Source organism: Cebus imitator, unplaced genomic scaffold (genome assembly GCF_001604975.1).
Source record: "Cebus imitator isolate Cc_AM_T3 unplaced genomic scaffold, Cebus_imitator-1.0 Scaffold506, whole genome shotgun sequence".
NCBI lineage: Eukaryota > Metazoa > Chordata > Mammalia > Primates > Cebidae > Cebus > Cebus imitator.
In genome coordinates this window covers 737,737-751,779 of record NW_016107821.1, presented here as the reverse complement: position 1 = coordinate 751,779, position 14,043 = coordinate 737,737, and the positions used below count along the sequence as shown (strand labels likewise).

Here is a 14,043-nt window from a genome sequence, read left to right as displayed (position 1 = left end):
AAAAAAAAAAAAAAAAAAAAAAGGTGCTACCACTTTTGTTAACATGGAGGAGCTTTAAAGTTAAATGTAGGCATCAGCTCGCAAGAGCTTTAACGTATAATGAAGGAGAGAATAAAAATCTAAATCAAAGGCCATTCAGATTAAATTCTCTCACACCCAAAGATTAAGGAAATATGAACGATGTCTGTCACTGAATTATTATTAGGAATAGATCATAGGGTCAATATCATAGACTTCTTAAAGGGCCAAAATGATAAATGAAGGGCACAGGGCAGATGAATCTACATAAAGGAATTAACAGAGATTAATGATGTAGGTATATACACTCGATTATTGACTCAACACAAAGCAATACCCCAGATTAGGAAAACACATGGACTGACGTCAGTCCATCTGATTTTATCATTATTTTCCTTAAGCAGGAAGGGCAAGATGTGTCATTACTTAAGTAACAATTGGTAATTCCACAACGGCTAAGAACAGGAAAAAAAAAAAAAGAAAAGGGGAGCACAGCATGGAACAGAAAGATGGTATTCTGTGTAATGCAGAGAAACTGATTAAATGACTTGAAATCACAGAACAGATGCATTGTAAAATGACATAGCTTGGATATATACACCATAAGAAATCTGATCTTGGGGCTCAGTGAAAAAGGTTTTAATAAAATTAGATGATTGCAAGGTGATGCTCTACCTATGGCTGACTAAGGGAATCACCTGGATAAAGTTTAGCCACATGATTTGCCTATTTTACCAACATAAAATGACACTCTATGAGGAGGACAGCAAGGTGCTCTAAATTGAAGATAAAGTTTTACAAGTTGATTTTGTTAAGACTGACATAATTTTTTTTAAAAAAGAGGCAATGTATGACATCAGAAATCCCTTTGAAAAAACAAAAATGAAAGTTAACATTATTTTAAAGAAACAGTGGCTATGTGGGTACCTGCAAACTTAATTCCTATGAAGGCTAACAATTAATTGCTATGACTCTGAGCACATAATCTTCCTTTGTCCTGTTCCCCAAATTTAAAGAGGTGAGGGAACTGTTTGTCTCGTACTATCATGTCTATGTAGCCAAAGGAGGTCACTGCCTTGCTGAATGAACATTTTTTATTAAAGATCTATAAAGCAGGTTCAACCATTTGGGAAGTAATATTTCAAGCATGGAAAACCTGCTGAAGGCTTTTGAATGAAAGTCACAAAATAAACAAAACAAAGGCAGTATTTCACTCAGGGCTATGTCTCCAGTCTCACCTTATCTAAGCAGAATTCTTTCACTGGCACCTAAAGATCATTCATCTCTACTGACTAAATTGTTCTCACCAGGAAACTAAAATTCATAAGTAATGGCTTCTCCTTTGAGCACTGCATGAATGGTACCATAAGTACCTGAGCAGAAAGGTGTGTGTATAAGTCACCTGTAGAAGTCTGGGGAGGTGAGAACTGTTGTAATGCCCATTTGGCTTACAGACTTACCTCTTTTGTAGGTTCACTAATACAGGTTAGAAATGATTCCAGCTTTTTTTTTTTTTTTTTTTTTTGCCCAAAAACTTGCTCACTGCTTAGGAAAACTGTCATCCTATACTGACAGACTGAGTATGAAAAGGTAAAGAAACGCATCACTGATACTGAACTTGTCAAGCAGAAAGAGAGAGGGGAAACAATGAGATCAGAGTAGGTGATGTTGAGAGCAAGACCAGTCTTGTTAAAAAAGTAACACTCAGCTGGGCATGGTGGCCCATGCCTGTAATCCCAGCACTTTGGGAGACTGAGGCAGGCAGATCACAAGGTCAGGAGTTCGAGACCAGCCTGACCAACATGGTAAAACGCCATCTCTACTAAAAACACAAAAATTAGCCGGGCATGGTGGCGCACGCCTGTAGTCCCAGCTACTCGGGAAGCTGAGGCAACAGAATCATTTGAACCTGGGAGGCAGAGGTTGCACTGAGCTGAGATTGTAGTGACAGAGTGAGACTCCATCTCAAAAAAAAAGCAAAACTCTATACAGCTACACACGACAAACATGGAAGAAATCAGAAAAAGTAAGACTGACATATTGGACCATTCACATACACACAAAATGAAAAATAACTTCTATTAGTTAAAAAACCTCCCTTATAAAAAGGGAAATGGCAAATTGAAAACACATACTGGTGAGATTCTCTAAGATTAATATCAATTCTCACTTCTTATAAACAAATAAAGTAAAAATTAAACAAAAGAGATGGACCGAGGATGAAAATAAAGATAAATAATAAAAGGAGATATGGTTAATGAGTATGGAAAATTTCTAAATCCCATAGTAATAAAACATGTACATTACAAATACTAAGCTTGGATTGGGACTCTTAAAAAGTAATATTCGGTGGTGATAAGCGGGGAATAAAATAAAAGTTTCAGCATAGACATTTCAGTCACATGTATATAGATGGACAGACAGACACACACACAGACACACACACACACACACACACACACACACAGAATTTATATAGGAAAAAAGACTAAGAGATACAATCAACTGGTAACAGGGGTTATTTCTGAGTAATGGGTTGACAGAAGATTTATATTTCCCAGGTGATTTCTCATATTTCTTACAAACTATTAGCTTTACTGTTATAATCAGAAACACACTTTTAAAGCAAACAAGGCTTGAAGATTAGAGTCATGGCAACATAGCCTGTAAAACCTCTTGAAATTTTAAAACAAAAGGGTCATATGCATACTAGTCAACAGAGTAAGTCCTTGGTTGGCATTGTGTGCTAATATTTCAGGTTTTACTCAATACCTTAAGGCCCAACTACACATCTTCCAAGTTTACAGTTCAAAGTCCTGGGGCAGCAGTATATTACAAAGTTTCAGGCTGATATCGAGGATGGCAGTGGGTTATAAGAGTGATACTCCCAGGAGCGTCTCCGGCACATTGGAATATCTGCTTACCCTGTTCTACCCCAGAGAGTCTTCTCTGAACTTATTAGTCTGCCTTGTTTATTTTTCCCTATCTCTAACCTTATTGCCAGACTATTAACTTCCAATTCTTTGAGTTAACATGCCTGTTCATAAAACCATCGCCTTTACCCCAATCCAATTTAGTGTCTCATCTAATGAATGCGTTGCAAGATTGAGGTGAGTGGAACTGATACAGCTGAAGTGTAAGGTAAGCAAGTTGCAAACAATTCTTATGTGTGGCTCAAAAAAAGACTGCAAAACAAACCAAAAAGAAAAAGGTCCTTAGAGTTTTCTGAAATAACGATATTATATTTAAAAATGTACATGATGTCATATAGTTTCTCCTTGGAAACCCCCTAAGTTACAAGCTGGGTTTTATTTGTTAAGCCCCATGGGTGACGGTGGGATGGGGGGCAGAGAAGATAATAAAGGGATGTGCATTAAAATGTTCACATGATTCATTTTGAAGAGTGGGATTTAGGATGTTTTGTTTTGTTGCCAAAACCCCATGTGCCTACCCTAAACATGCAGAGTACAGCTGCATAAACACAGCGGTGACTTGTCCTTAAGAAATGAAGCCTCCTTATAACCTAAATTTATATATACACATAGACAGATATTTAGGGAGATTTCTTATCTTTAATAACTCCTAGAGTTGCCCAATAGAAAATTGAAACTTCTTTCCACCCTTCCTTATAGAAACCCTTTAAAAAATACATCAAAGTAGCCGCCTGCAAATTCACAGTAAAACAACTCTGAAGACACAAAGAATAGGTATTTTTGCCAACAGGGCTACATTTGCTACCTAAGCACCTTAAAAGCCTGGGGTCCCTGTGTCTCAGTTATTTATCTCCTTTTCCTCTGCAGCTCATCCTCTTAAGTATCACTCTTAGAGCTCCCACTTTTACCCATTTAAATCAAAATACAGTATGAAGTGCTACTGTGGTAGGCAGAATTCTAAGCATGGACCCCTCAAAATTCCAGTCCCCTAGTTATTCAATCAAACATGAATACTACTATGAAGATATTTTTTAGCTGTAATTGTCCCAAATCAATTGACTTTCAAGTATAGAGATTATTTGGATGGGGCCACACCTGACCAAGCAAGCCTTTTAAAAGCTAGAGTTTTTTCTGGTTGATGGAAAAAGGAGCAGTCAGATTTGAAATGTGAGCATGACTGGATGTGCCCTGCTGGCCACAAGATCGCAGAGGGCAGCCTCTAGGAGCTGAAAAGCAGCCCCTTGCTGATAGCCAGGATGAGGTGGGGAACTTGGTCCTACAAAGGCGATGATCTAATCTGTCCACACCTGCATGGGCTTGGAAGTGAGTTTTTTTCCCAGCCTCCAGATAAGAGCCCAGCTCAACCAACACCTTGATTTTGGCCGTACAACACCCTGAGCAGAGAACCCAGGTAAGACTGCCCAGACTTCTTCCTGGGCAGAAAAAATAAGATTAATAAATGCATGTTGATTAAACCAGTAAATTATGGGTAATTCTTACTCAGCAATAGAAAACTACTGCAGATATCATATTGTTTTTCTGTTTGTTTGTTTGTTTTTTTGAGACAGTCTTGCTCTGTCACCAGGCTGGAGTGCAGTGGCGCAATGTTGGCTCACGGCAACCTCCGCCTCCTGGGTTCAAGCGATTCTCCTGCCTCAGCCTTGTGAGTAGCTGGGACTACAGGCACACGTCACCAAGTCCAACTGATTTTTGTATTTTTAGTAGAGATGGGGTTTCACCATGTTGGCCAGGGTGGTCTCAATCTCTCAACCCTGTTATCCGCCTGCCTTGGCCTCCCAAAGTACAGGGATTACAGGTGTAAGCCACTGCACTCGGCCTTGGGTTTTATTTTCAGAGGTTTCTTTGTATTAGAAAGGCACTATGTGCTAATTTCCCTACTTTCTTATTCCCTAAGCACTTAATGGTTCCTCCTTTCTTTTTCCGCAAATTTCTATGACTACGCATGAGTATACAAGTGTGCTTTCATCTGTGTATACACACTCTAAAACACACATGTACATGAAATGACAACATGCAGTGTTTTCACCTAACAATGTATCTTGTGTATCTTTACAATACCAGCACAGAAAAGCCCACCTTGTTCTCTGCAACAACTATTTAGTGCCGGGTTATACCCCTGAATCATTATTTACTTAACTAGTCCATTACTGATGAGCAATTTACACAAAAAGCTGGTACTTTTCCATTTGCTAGGTACAAGCTATGCTATACTTATAATTTTCTGTTATTCGCTGAGAATATCAGTAAGATAAATTCCTTTACATGTATTTGCTGGGCAAAAGGGTAAATGCATTTGAAATATTCACCAATACTGAAAACCACTAATGAAATGGTTACACTACTTCACATCAACCTTTAGATCATGGGAAAGGGACCACTTTCCCACATCTTTGCTATCATTGAATTTTATCAATTAACAAAGGTTTCTGACACCATGCTAGGTGAATGATACTATCTCTTTCACCCAGGCTGGAGTTCAGTGGTACCATTATAGCTCACTGCAGTCTTGATCTCTCCAGCTGAGGCGAACCACCCACCTCAGCCTCCCGAGTAGCTGGGACCACAGGCAGGTGCCACCATGCCCTAGTAATTTTTAGAAATTTTGTAGAGATGAGGTCTCACTGTGTTGTCTAGGTTCAAACTCCTGGGCTCATGCAATCCTCCTGCCTCAGTCTCCCACAGTGCTGCAATCACAGGTGTGACTGTGCCTGGCCACATTTTTTTAATAATTGCAATGAAGTATCATTTCATGTTTTGTTGACCATTTTTTCCCTATGTCATGAGATTTGCACCTTTTGCCCATTTTTTCTATTGGTGCATTCACCATTTCATATCAATTTACACAATTTCTTCATGTAAACTAGCAATCAGTTATGGGCACAAACATTTTTCATACTTTGATTTCTTTTGAGTTTGTTTATGACACAGAAATTTTCATTTTAGGTGAGACACACTAGTCTTTTCCCTTTGGGACTTCTGGATTATTTTTCATGCTCAGAATCTTCCCAGACCTAAAAACCTCTGATTTTCTGTGCATTCTTCTTCTTTTTTTTTTTTTTTAAATGAGATTGTCCTATTCACTGTTCTTTTAGGAATCCATGGCTCCCCACAAACACTGTTTTGTGAAGACATGCTCCAGAGCACTGCATATGCCAATATCTCTTTCTACCCAGAGCACTGCTGATACCTGTACACAAATTAATGTCCCTATCTCTACCAATGCTTTTGATGGGTACAAACAAGGTGTCAGTGATGAGTGGACTGGCTGATGTAATCCCTACCTAAGAAAAAGAGAAAGTTCAACTGTATTTTTTAGGTTAGTAAGTGCTGAGAGATAAAGGTTTTTCCTTCTCTTTTTTGGATGGAGATGTCCAGAAAGCCTCACCTGGCACTCTGTTTCCAAGGCAAGATAGAGAGCATAGTAACAGAAAGGGTGAGGCAAAAGGTGTGGCCGGTGAAGAGGCACTGCATGTTATCAAGATGTGAGGCCTGGTCCTGTATTGTATTCACATGTTCTTCTTCTTTTTATAAAGAAATAGGAATCTACACTCACAGAATGTCTGGCAGGCTTCTACTGCCTCTGAGAGAACAACACCCTGTTGGCTCTGTAACATAAAGAAAAGCAATGCTGGGTGTGGTGGCTCATGCCTGTAATCCTAGCACCTTGGGTGGCTGAGGCGAGAGGACTGCTTGAGCCCAGGAGTTCATGACCAACCTGGCCAACATGGCAAAACCTCATCTCTACTAAAAATAAAAAAATAAAAATCAGCCAGACATCATCGCGCGTGCCTATAATCCCAGCTACTCAAGAGGCTGAGGCACGAGAATAGCTTGAACCTGGGAGGCAGAGATTCTAGTTAGCTGAGGTTACGCCACTGCACTCCAGCCTGGGCAAAAGAGGGAGACTCCATCTCAAAAAAAAAAACCCACTCTTAGAACCTGAAAGGCTTCCCTGTGCCCACTCCTCTGATTAAATTCTAAATTAATGGTGAAGGAGACAGAACTTAAGCTAAATCTATGAAAGAAAAGAAAATAATTAAAATGATCATTAAAGTCTTAACCACATGTTCTGTCTTCTAAATATTAGAAGTGAAAAAAATCACAGCTATAAAAGACTAATCAACATGCACATAAAGAATGATGAAATTGCTATAAATACTGCAAAGAGGACAAGATTTAAATCTTTACATCACTAAGTTATATACTAAAAAACAGAATCCATCATTCACCTAGCATCTAGCATACACTGCTGGGCACTGTGCTGGGTGCTGGAGTAATGTCCCAATTAAAGTATTTGGCCTTGTTTGACCGCCTGTAGGGTTTTAATGACAGTAGCGTAATATTAGTCTCAAAAACAGAAATGGTAGTAATAGAAGTAACGTATCCTCATCACATAGCTTTGGAAATATAATGTTACCACTGCTTACACCTCTTCCCTAATTATATCCTTCTCATGCCCTCTCAGAGGTAACTACTATCATGAAATTGGTATTTAACATTATCATGTTTTCCTTTAGGCTCTTATATTATAAAAATACCTAAAATATAATATAGTGACTGTATAATATATATATTTATATATTACATAAATATTATATTTTAGGATATATAATATATATATTATACATATATATCCCTAAATAAAATATTGTATGTAGCATGTTAACTTTATACGAAAGGCTTACATAATGTTTTTTAGTGACTTGCCTTTGTTGTCCAATAATATATTTTAGTTTCATCCACGCAAATCTGAGCAGTGTTCACTTGTTTCCTATGTACACAAGTGTTTTGGATATAACTATGCCACAAATCACTTAACCATTTTCCAACTGATAAATACTTAGGTTACTTCAAATGTTTAGCTATTACAAATGACGCTGCTGTGAGTGGTCTAGAACTCATCTTCATCTGTTAAGAGCTTCTCTAATGTTTTACCTGGAAGAGGCCTTTCTAGATGTTAGTGGTCATTTTACAGTGTCATAATTTTATCTATTTATCTTTTATCTTTTTAATTTACTACCTTTAATTATTTCTATGAAGAAAATAAAATTTCACTCCAAAGGAGCAACTACTTCTTTCTCCCTTCTTCTTCTCCCCAATATAACAGACAACTCCCATTCTCAACTTAAAAGACCCCTTGAGCTTAAGAACTACTTTCTGGGTGAGAGTACTACCCCTGTATTTAAATATGAAGTGAAGATCATCTGAGAACACGAGTGTCAAATTAGAGTTTTCACAAGAGTACAGTGAAGTAGGGCTAAGAGCTCATCCTTTTGGCCTTTATCCTTCACAGTCCTGAAGATACCTTCCTGTAACACAGATCCTCCTCAAAACCCTCAAAGACATTCAAAGTCAAACTTCCTCCCACTTCCTGACCTTCCTCTGCCTTTCCATCCTTATGTTCTCTTAATGAAGCACACACATCCCACACTCTAGCCATACACTGAGAATTCCCTTTCTCTTATTCCATCTCTACCTGTCAACAAAGTCTTGCTCATCTTTCAACATCTTGGGCAAATGGCTCCTTTAAACCCTTCTAGACTTTCCCTTCGGAATTGACCCTTCTCTTTTTTGCATCACCATGGCTAGAGCTTTGAAAAAGGAAAAAAAAAAACCACACCATATAAAGCAGTTTTCATTGTCCAGTTTTATACTACAACTCTAACCTTCCTTATAATTCGATAAAGTACTTGAGGCCAAAGGCCTCATCTCTTGAATTTTCATTGTCCGCAAAATGACTACCATAATATATTAGACAAGTTCAATTTTAGGGAGAAATATGCTGAATAGTTCTTAACATTAATATTTTTCACACGAGTTATCATGTTTACATTTCCCAAGGATATTCCTAACATGGAAACCATGTCTTGTATCATCCAGGCATTTAGAAATAGAGACAGAAATAATTGAAAAGGGACCCCATATAAAAAGGAATTCTGTATTTCAGAGTCCAAACACTCAGAGAGGACAAGGTTTGGGTTAACATATCACAAACAACAACTTAGGGATAAAACAACAGGAAAACAAAGATAACATGTGAAGACATACCAAATCTCAAAATGTATTAATTATTTTCAAAACCAACAAATAAATAAAACAAAACTCAAGAAAGGGTAATCAATTACCTGCATGAGCAGAGAGAGGTGAGTGTGGTCGAGGCAATGCTGGTGACTGCCCATTGCCTATCAAGCTTTTCCGGTTGCTTGTTCGGCAACTATCAAAAGGAAAGAAAAAACAAAGTTTAAAAAGAATACAGCATCAATAATGTTGTTCAAGCATGTTCCAGGTAGACATGGACCAGGTTGCACAACCTATCTGCTCATGTTATTGTTAAGATTATTACAATTATGCATTCACTAATATTGGAGGGGTGGCTGCCTCTTGAAAATTAGAAAATATAATGTATTCATATAGCACAACACCATCAATATTCCTCACCACCAGTGGAGCAATAATCAAATGCCTTCTTCCAGCTCTTGACTGCAAATATGCAACATGCCATACACACAAGTGATAAATTAAGGATTCAAATCAGCAAACCACAGGTAGCATCTTTGTTGACATAAAGTTTCTAATACAAAAAATTACATGCAATGAAGCGCAATGACATTAATCTTACAATGATGCACTAATTAAAAATCTAATTATTTAGACAAATTTCTTATTTGTGCCCTTTGTCAACAGAATAGCTGATGCCCAAGATAAATGTATCTCACCACTCATTCATTTTTCATCTTGTATACGGCATTCACAAATTCTTTATTAAGGTAAATGGTCTAGAATCATTAAATCAGATCCCAGTGTATTAAAATAATAGTGATGGTCCTCTTTCACAAGCATGCCAGCTACTGGTTTTATCCTGAGTACCCAGAGCATTGAGATAAATTACTACACATGGGCACAAGGCAACAATTTGTTCCTGTTTCTGCTAGTAGGAAGTTATAAAATGGCTAATTTGATTTCAAAGTAACTTCAACAAACCTCAAAGAATAAGACAAATACAAAATGGTGAAGGGGATATTATCTTATTTTCATTTGCTTTCTTCAAAACAGATTGGCACTTCACTCTCTATTAGCAATACAGTGGTCAGAGAAGGGTAATAAAACCCAGCAAGTTACCTCATTTAATTCACCTTTAACAAGGTTCAGGGCTCTGTGTCTCTATCCTCCTACATTGTGCTGCCCTCAACCACCATTAAGAGTGTATTGCAAGGCCTTCTTAATGCAGGACAGGCCTCTGTTATACTAGGTTCCTGAAACAGAAATTTTCACAGGACTTCTAAGTTAGGTATAGTGAGATAACATTTCTAAATATTCAAATAATACATTTCAAAACCAAACCCAATTTCTTTCAGCAATACGGACTTGGGAGTTGATCTTCTCTTAGATGTTTGCTGCTTATTATCATTTGTCAACAGTCCCCATATTTGTAATTTCTTAAGGTCAGGCTGCATCACTTTATTTTCCGCATTGCAGCAATCAGCATCCCCTAGTGTTATCTGTGAGTTTAATGAAGATCATGTCTACTCAGCCCTAAAGAAGTTATTGTTAATGAGAATAGATCCTTGATATTTAATTGTGAAGGTGGGTTGGATATTATCAAGTCATCTATCAAGAAATGTATTCAACCTATTAAATTCATAATCATTAAATCAGATAGTCTGTTTTTAAAAGATACTGTATAATGTATTTAGTGTTGATTTAAATTAATGTCTCCTTTCATTCCAATGAAATATTAAATATATTAACTTGCTGATGTTAATAAAAGAAATTATAAATGACAAATTTACGTCCTGGAAATGTCAGCAAACTTCTTTCCGCAAATAAACTGACATTCAGGTTATTATAAAAATGGCTATATTTTTTCATGTTTAGCATTTGATCTACGTCATTTATAAAGATCTTTTTCAACATATTTATTAATGTTTCTATGTATAAATAATACTAATAAGAAATGTGTATTAATGCAAATAGCAATCTAATGAATATCTTAACTAGGTATATCAGTGAAATATGCTGATACATTTAAATTTAGAAAATGTTATTTCCTAAAGTAAAACCTAAAAAATTTCTAAGAAATGTACACTACCATACATACTAAGGTACACACACTACCGCAACAGGCAAAACAGTCAACAATTTAGATTTAAAACAAATAAAAACATGAACAATAAAACCTCACAATTACATTAGTTATTTAAAGTCTATCAAAAAGGGGTAGAAAAGGGATTTCAAAAATGTGATTCAAAAAAATCTCAAAAAGAAATGTCCACATAAAACCCCCAAATAAAATATGCTTGTTTGGTCAATATACAAACAGATTTACATTACAGTCATCCTGTGTGCGTCCACTCCTCTATAAAGATTGCTAATCTTTATAAACAGGTGATTCACTATGAATGTAATGTGGAGTGAAAGAAAACAGGCTACTTCATCTATGAATACATGAGCAAGTTTAAAGAGAAGTTAAAAACAAACTACCTCAGAATTTGAACAGTTTACCATATTTAACGTACTGGTACTATGTGACACAAAACAAATTATCAAAGGTATATCTTATTGACAAAAGCCATGAATAATCAAAGCATAATTCACAACCGAAAGCGTCTCCTCTAAACTTTTTTCCTTTTAACATGAAGCTAGAAATGATATTAAAATTATAAGAGACTTGGAAGTTTCTAGAATCTCTCTCAACAATGAAATAGAAAGCTTTTAAACATCAAATAATCCCAAAATAGCAAAACTAGTGTTTATACAATATAGACTAAGATATATTTCCACATGTACACAAAATAAATCTCTATACTTAACAAGTGGGGTCCTAGCTTCATGAATGAATTTGTTGCTAACATTCTCAAGAGTAGAGGGACACTTTACACTGTATTTTATCCCCAAATACCTAGATCTTTACACACACACACACACACACACACACACACACTTTTAAAATCCCAGGACCCTCCTGAGATATTCCATAGAAAACTTTTCCAGGGTACAGGAGGGAAGAGTCATCCAATATCAATACTACCTGCTTCTGGTATATCTGACACTCACCTAATCTTATTACTCTAACTACCTGATCCCAAATAAATGAATTAAAGTCTATACTTAACCACAACAGTAAAAAAACTCCAAGTGGGTTGGAACTATACTTGCCACCTAGGTTGCCACAGCACCTGGCACTGCCCACGTTAATAATAACATTGGTGCAAAATGCTGAGCTGACCTCTGTCCTCCAGGTATCACACAGTTTTCTGCCCATGAAAGCAGAAGTTTATGGCACCTGCATGAGAGGCAGTCTCTCCAGGTGTTCATGACAACACCTACTCATTTAATCCATTCAGTGATAAAACAGTGGAAACATCTCCACTCAGGCAAAATAAAGACTCCTTCCTTTTCACCAGCATGACTAAGTCAATTGTGCCTTGCTTTTTTTCAAGCAATCACCCAAGGGAAAAACAGGTGACATCTGACCAGATTCAACATGAATACTAATACTCCTGTTGCAGAAATCTCTTCATTATAATTCACCCTTATCCAAGCATTTGAGCTTGTAAACAGTTATCTCCAGTTTTCATCCTTAGGGACACAGGGACGTGACCACAAAAATGAAACTAAAGAAAAGTTATGAACTCAAGTTGCAGCTATTCCATTCCCAAATGCATTCTTTTGACATCATTCTTCAAGAACTAGAAGCCATTTACCATGTCCATGCTCCGATCTGAAAGCCAAACATGGGACTAACCACTTCCCACAAAGTACCTCCTCTCTCAGTTCTCCAGCTGAGGCAACACATGGAAAAACTTACTTTTCCTGTGGATAAGATGCACAGTTTGTTCTCTGAATTTGGAAGGTGGCTTCTATTGTTCTATCAACACAATGGTACAGAGTCACTACTTGCAAAATCAGAATTTAGCCTGAGAAGATAGTCATATGAGAACTTGAGACAATGGCATAAACAATGGATTAGGACAGGAGCTGATGATCACAAGTAGGCATTTAGTTTTACATCATTCATTCATCTGGTAGGTATCTCCTTGGGAAGCTCCACCTAGGGGCAACTATGAGGCACAGAAAGATAACTTAGACACAGGGCACAAGAAATGCACCTTGCTGATTACAGAATCTGAGAATGGGAAGAGGGAATGATAGGAGCTTGAGGGAGAAGGACTGGCTGCCCCTGAGGGTCAGGAGGCAAGCAGGCATGGACAGAACATTGCCTGTAAGAATGTCACAGCTGGTCGGATGCTCGGGTGGAGATGCTGTGAAGTGACATGAGGTCACCACCAGGAAGTGTTTTATTTGTCTGCACGGCTTTTGCTCAGGCAGGTGAAATGCAGACTGAACAAGGCACCACACCTGCTCCCTGAGTTCACTGTTATCATAACAAAAACAGTTTCACAAGGAGCTTCTTATTTTCTTAATTACTGCCAACAGCACCTCCCATTTGCTAGGAAGACAGAAAGGCCATGCATTTCATCATTCAAGTCAGGCCTGGCTCAGTGTGAAAGGGACAGAGGAATATGGGCTACTAAGCTGGAGGTGGGTCGGGAAGTCGCATGTATTTTTTGTTCAAAGTACCCCTTTCCACTTCTGCAGAAGTTGTCCTTGTGCCCAGAGCTCCGTAAGAAAGGCTTGGTGGGATATGTAAAAGTTTCACATCTGCGTTTGCCACTTGTCTCCTGGCAGAAGAACCTGTTTACCATCCCCTACCAGCTCTCTAAAAGCTGTGAGGCCAACCAGGCTGTGCCCTTTTCCAATTATTCTGAGTAGTTGAAATTCAACTTAATTTTAAATTATATTCACTTTGAGACATGAATTCTGATTATTTCTGACCATGGCAAGAACAATGAGGGGAGAATACCCCAACAGGCAATGATTTTTACATTCACAGCTGACTTAAAAGGTCAACATTCAGTAGAACATAAGACTAACCACCATTGAGGGGCAGTAATAATATCATGAATTGAATAAGAGGGGCCCTGGTAATTCTGGAAAGCTAGAATTATTACTTCATCCTGATGAAAATTTGATAAATTTGCACAGGAGACCAATCACAGACCAAAGCTTT

At 37.6% G+C, this 14,043-nt stretch overlaps 1 protein-coding gene across 11 annotated transcripts in view; it reads right to left on the bottom strand.

Moving 5' to 3' along the window:
* The window catches only part of LOC108292769 (microtubule-associated serine/threonine-protein kinase 4), a 347,164-nt gene that overhangs the window by 106,668 nt on the left and 226,453 nt on the right, over positions 1-14,043 (bottom strand). For all 11 annotated transcript variants that reach the window (XM_037733236.1, XM_037733235.1, XM_017513848.2 and 8 more), the window contains one exon: positions 9,098-9,186. In XM_037733236.1, the coding sequence (XP_037589164.1) occupies positions 9,098-9,186 (89 nt within the window). The remainder of the gene's footprint in view (positions 1-9,097; positions 9,187-14,043) is intronic.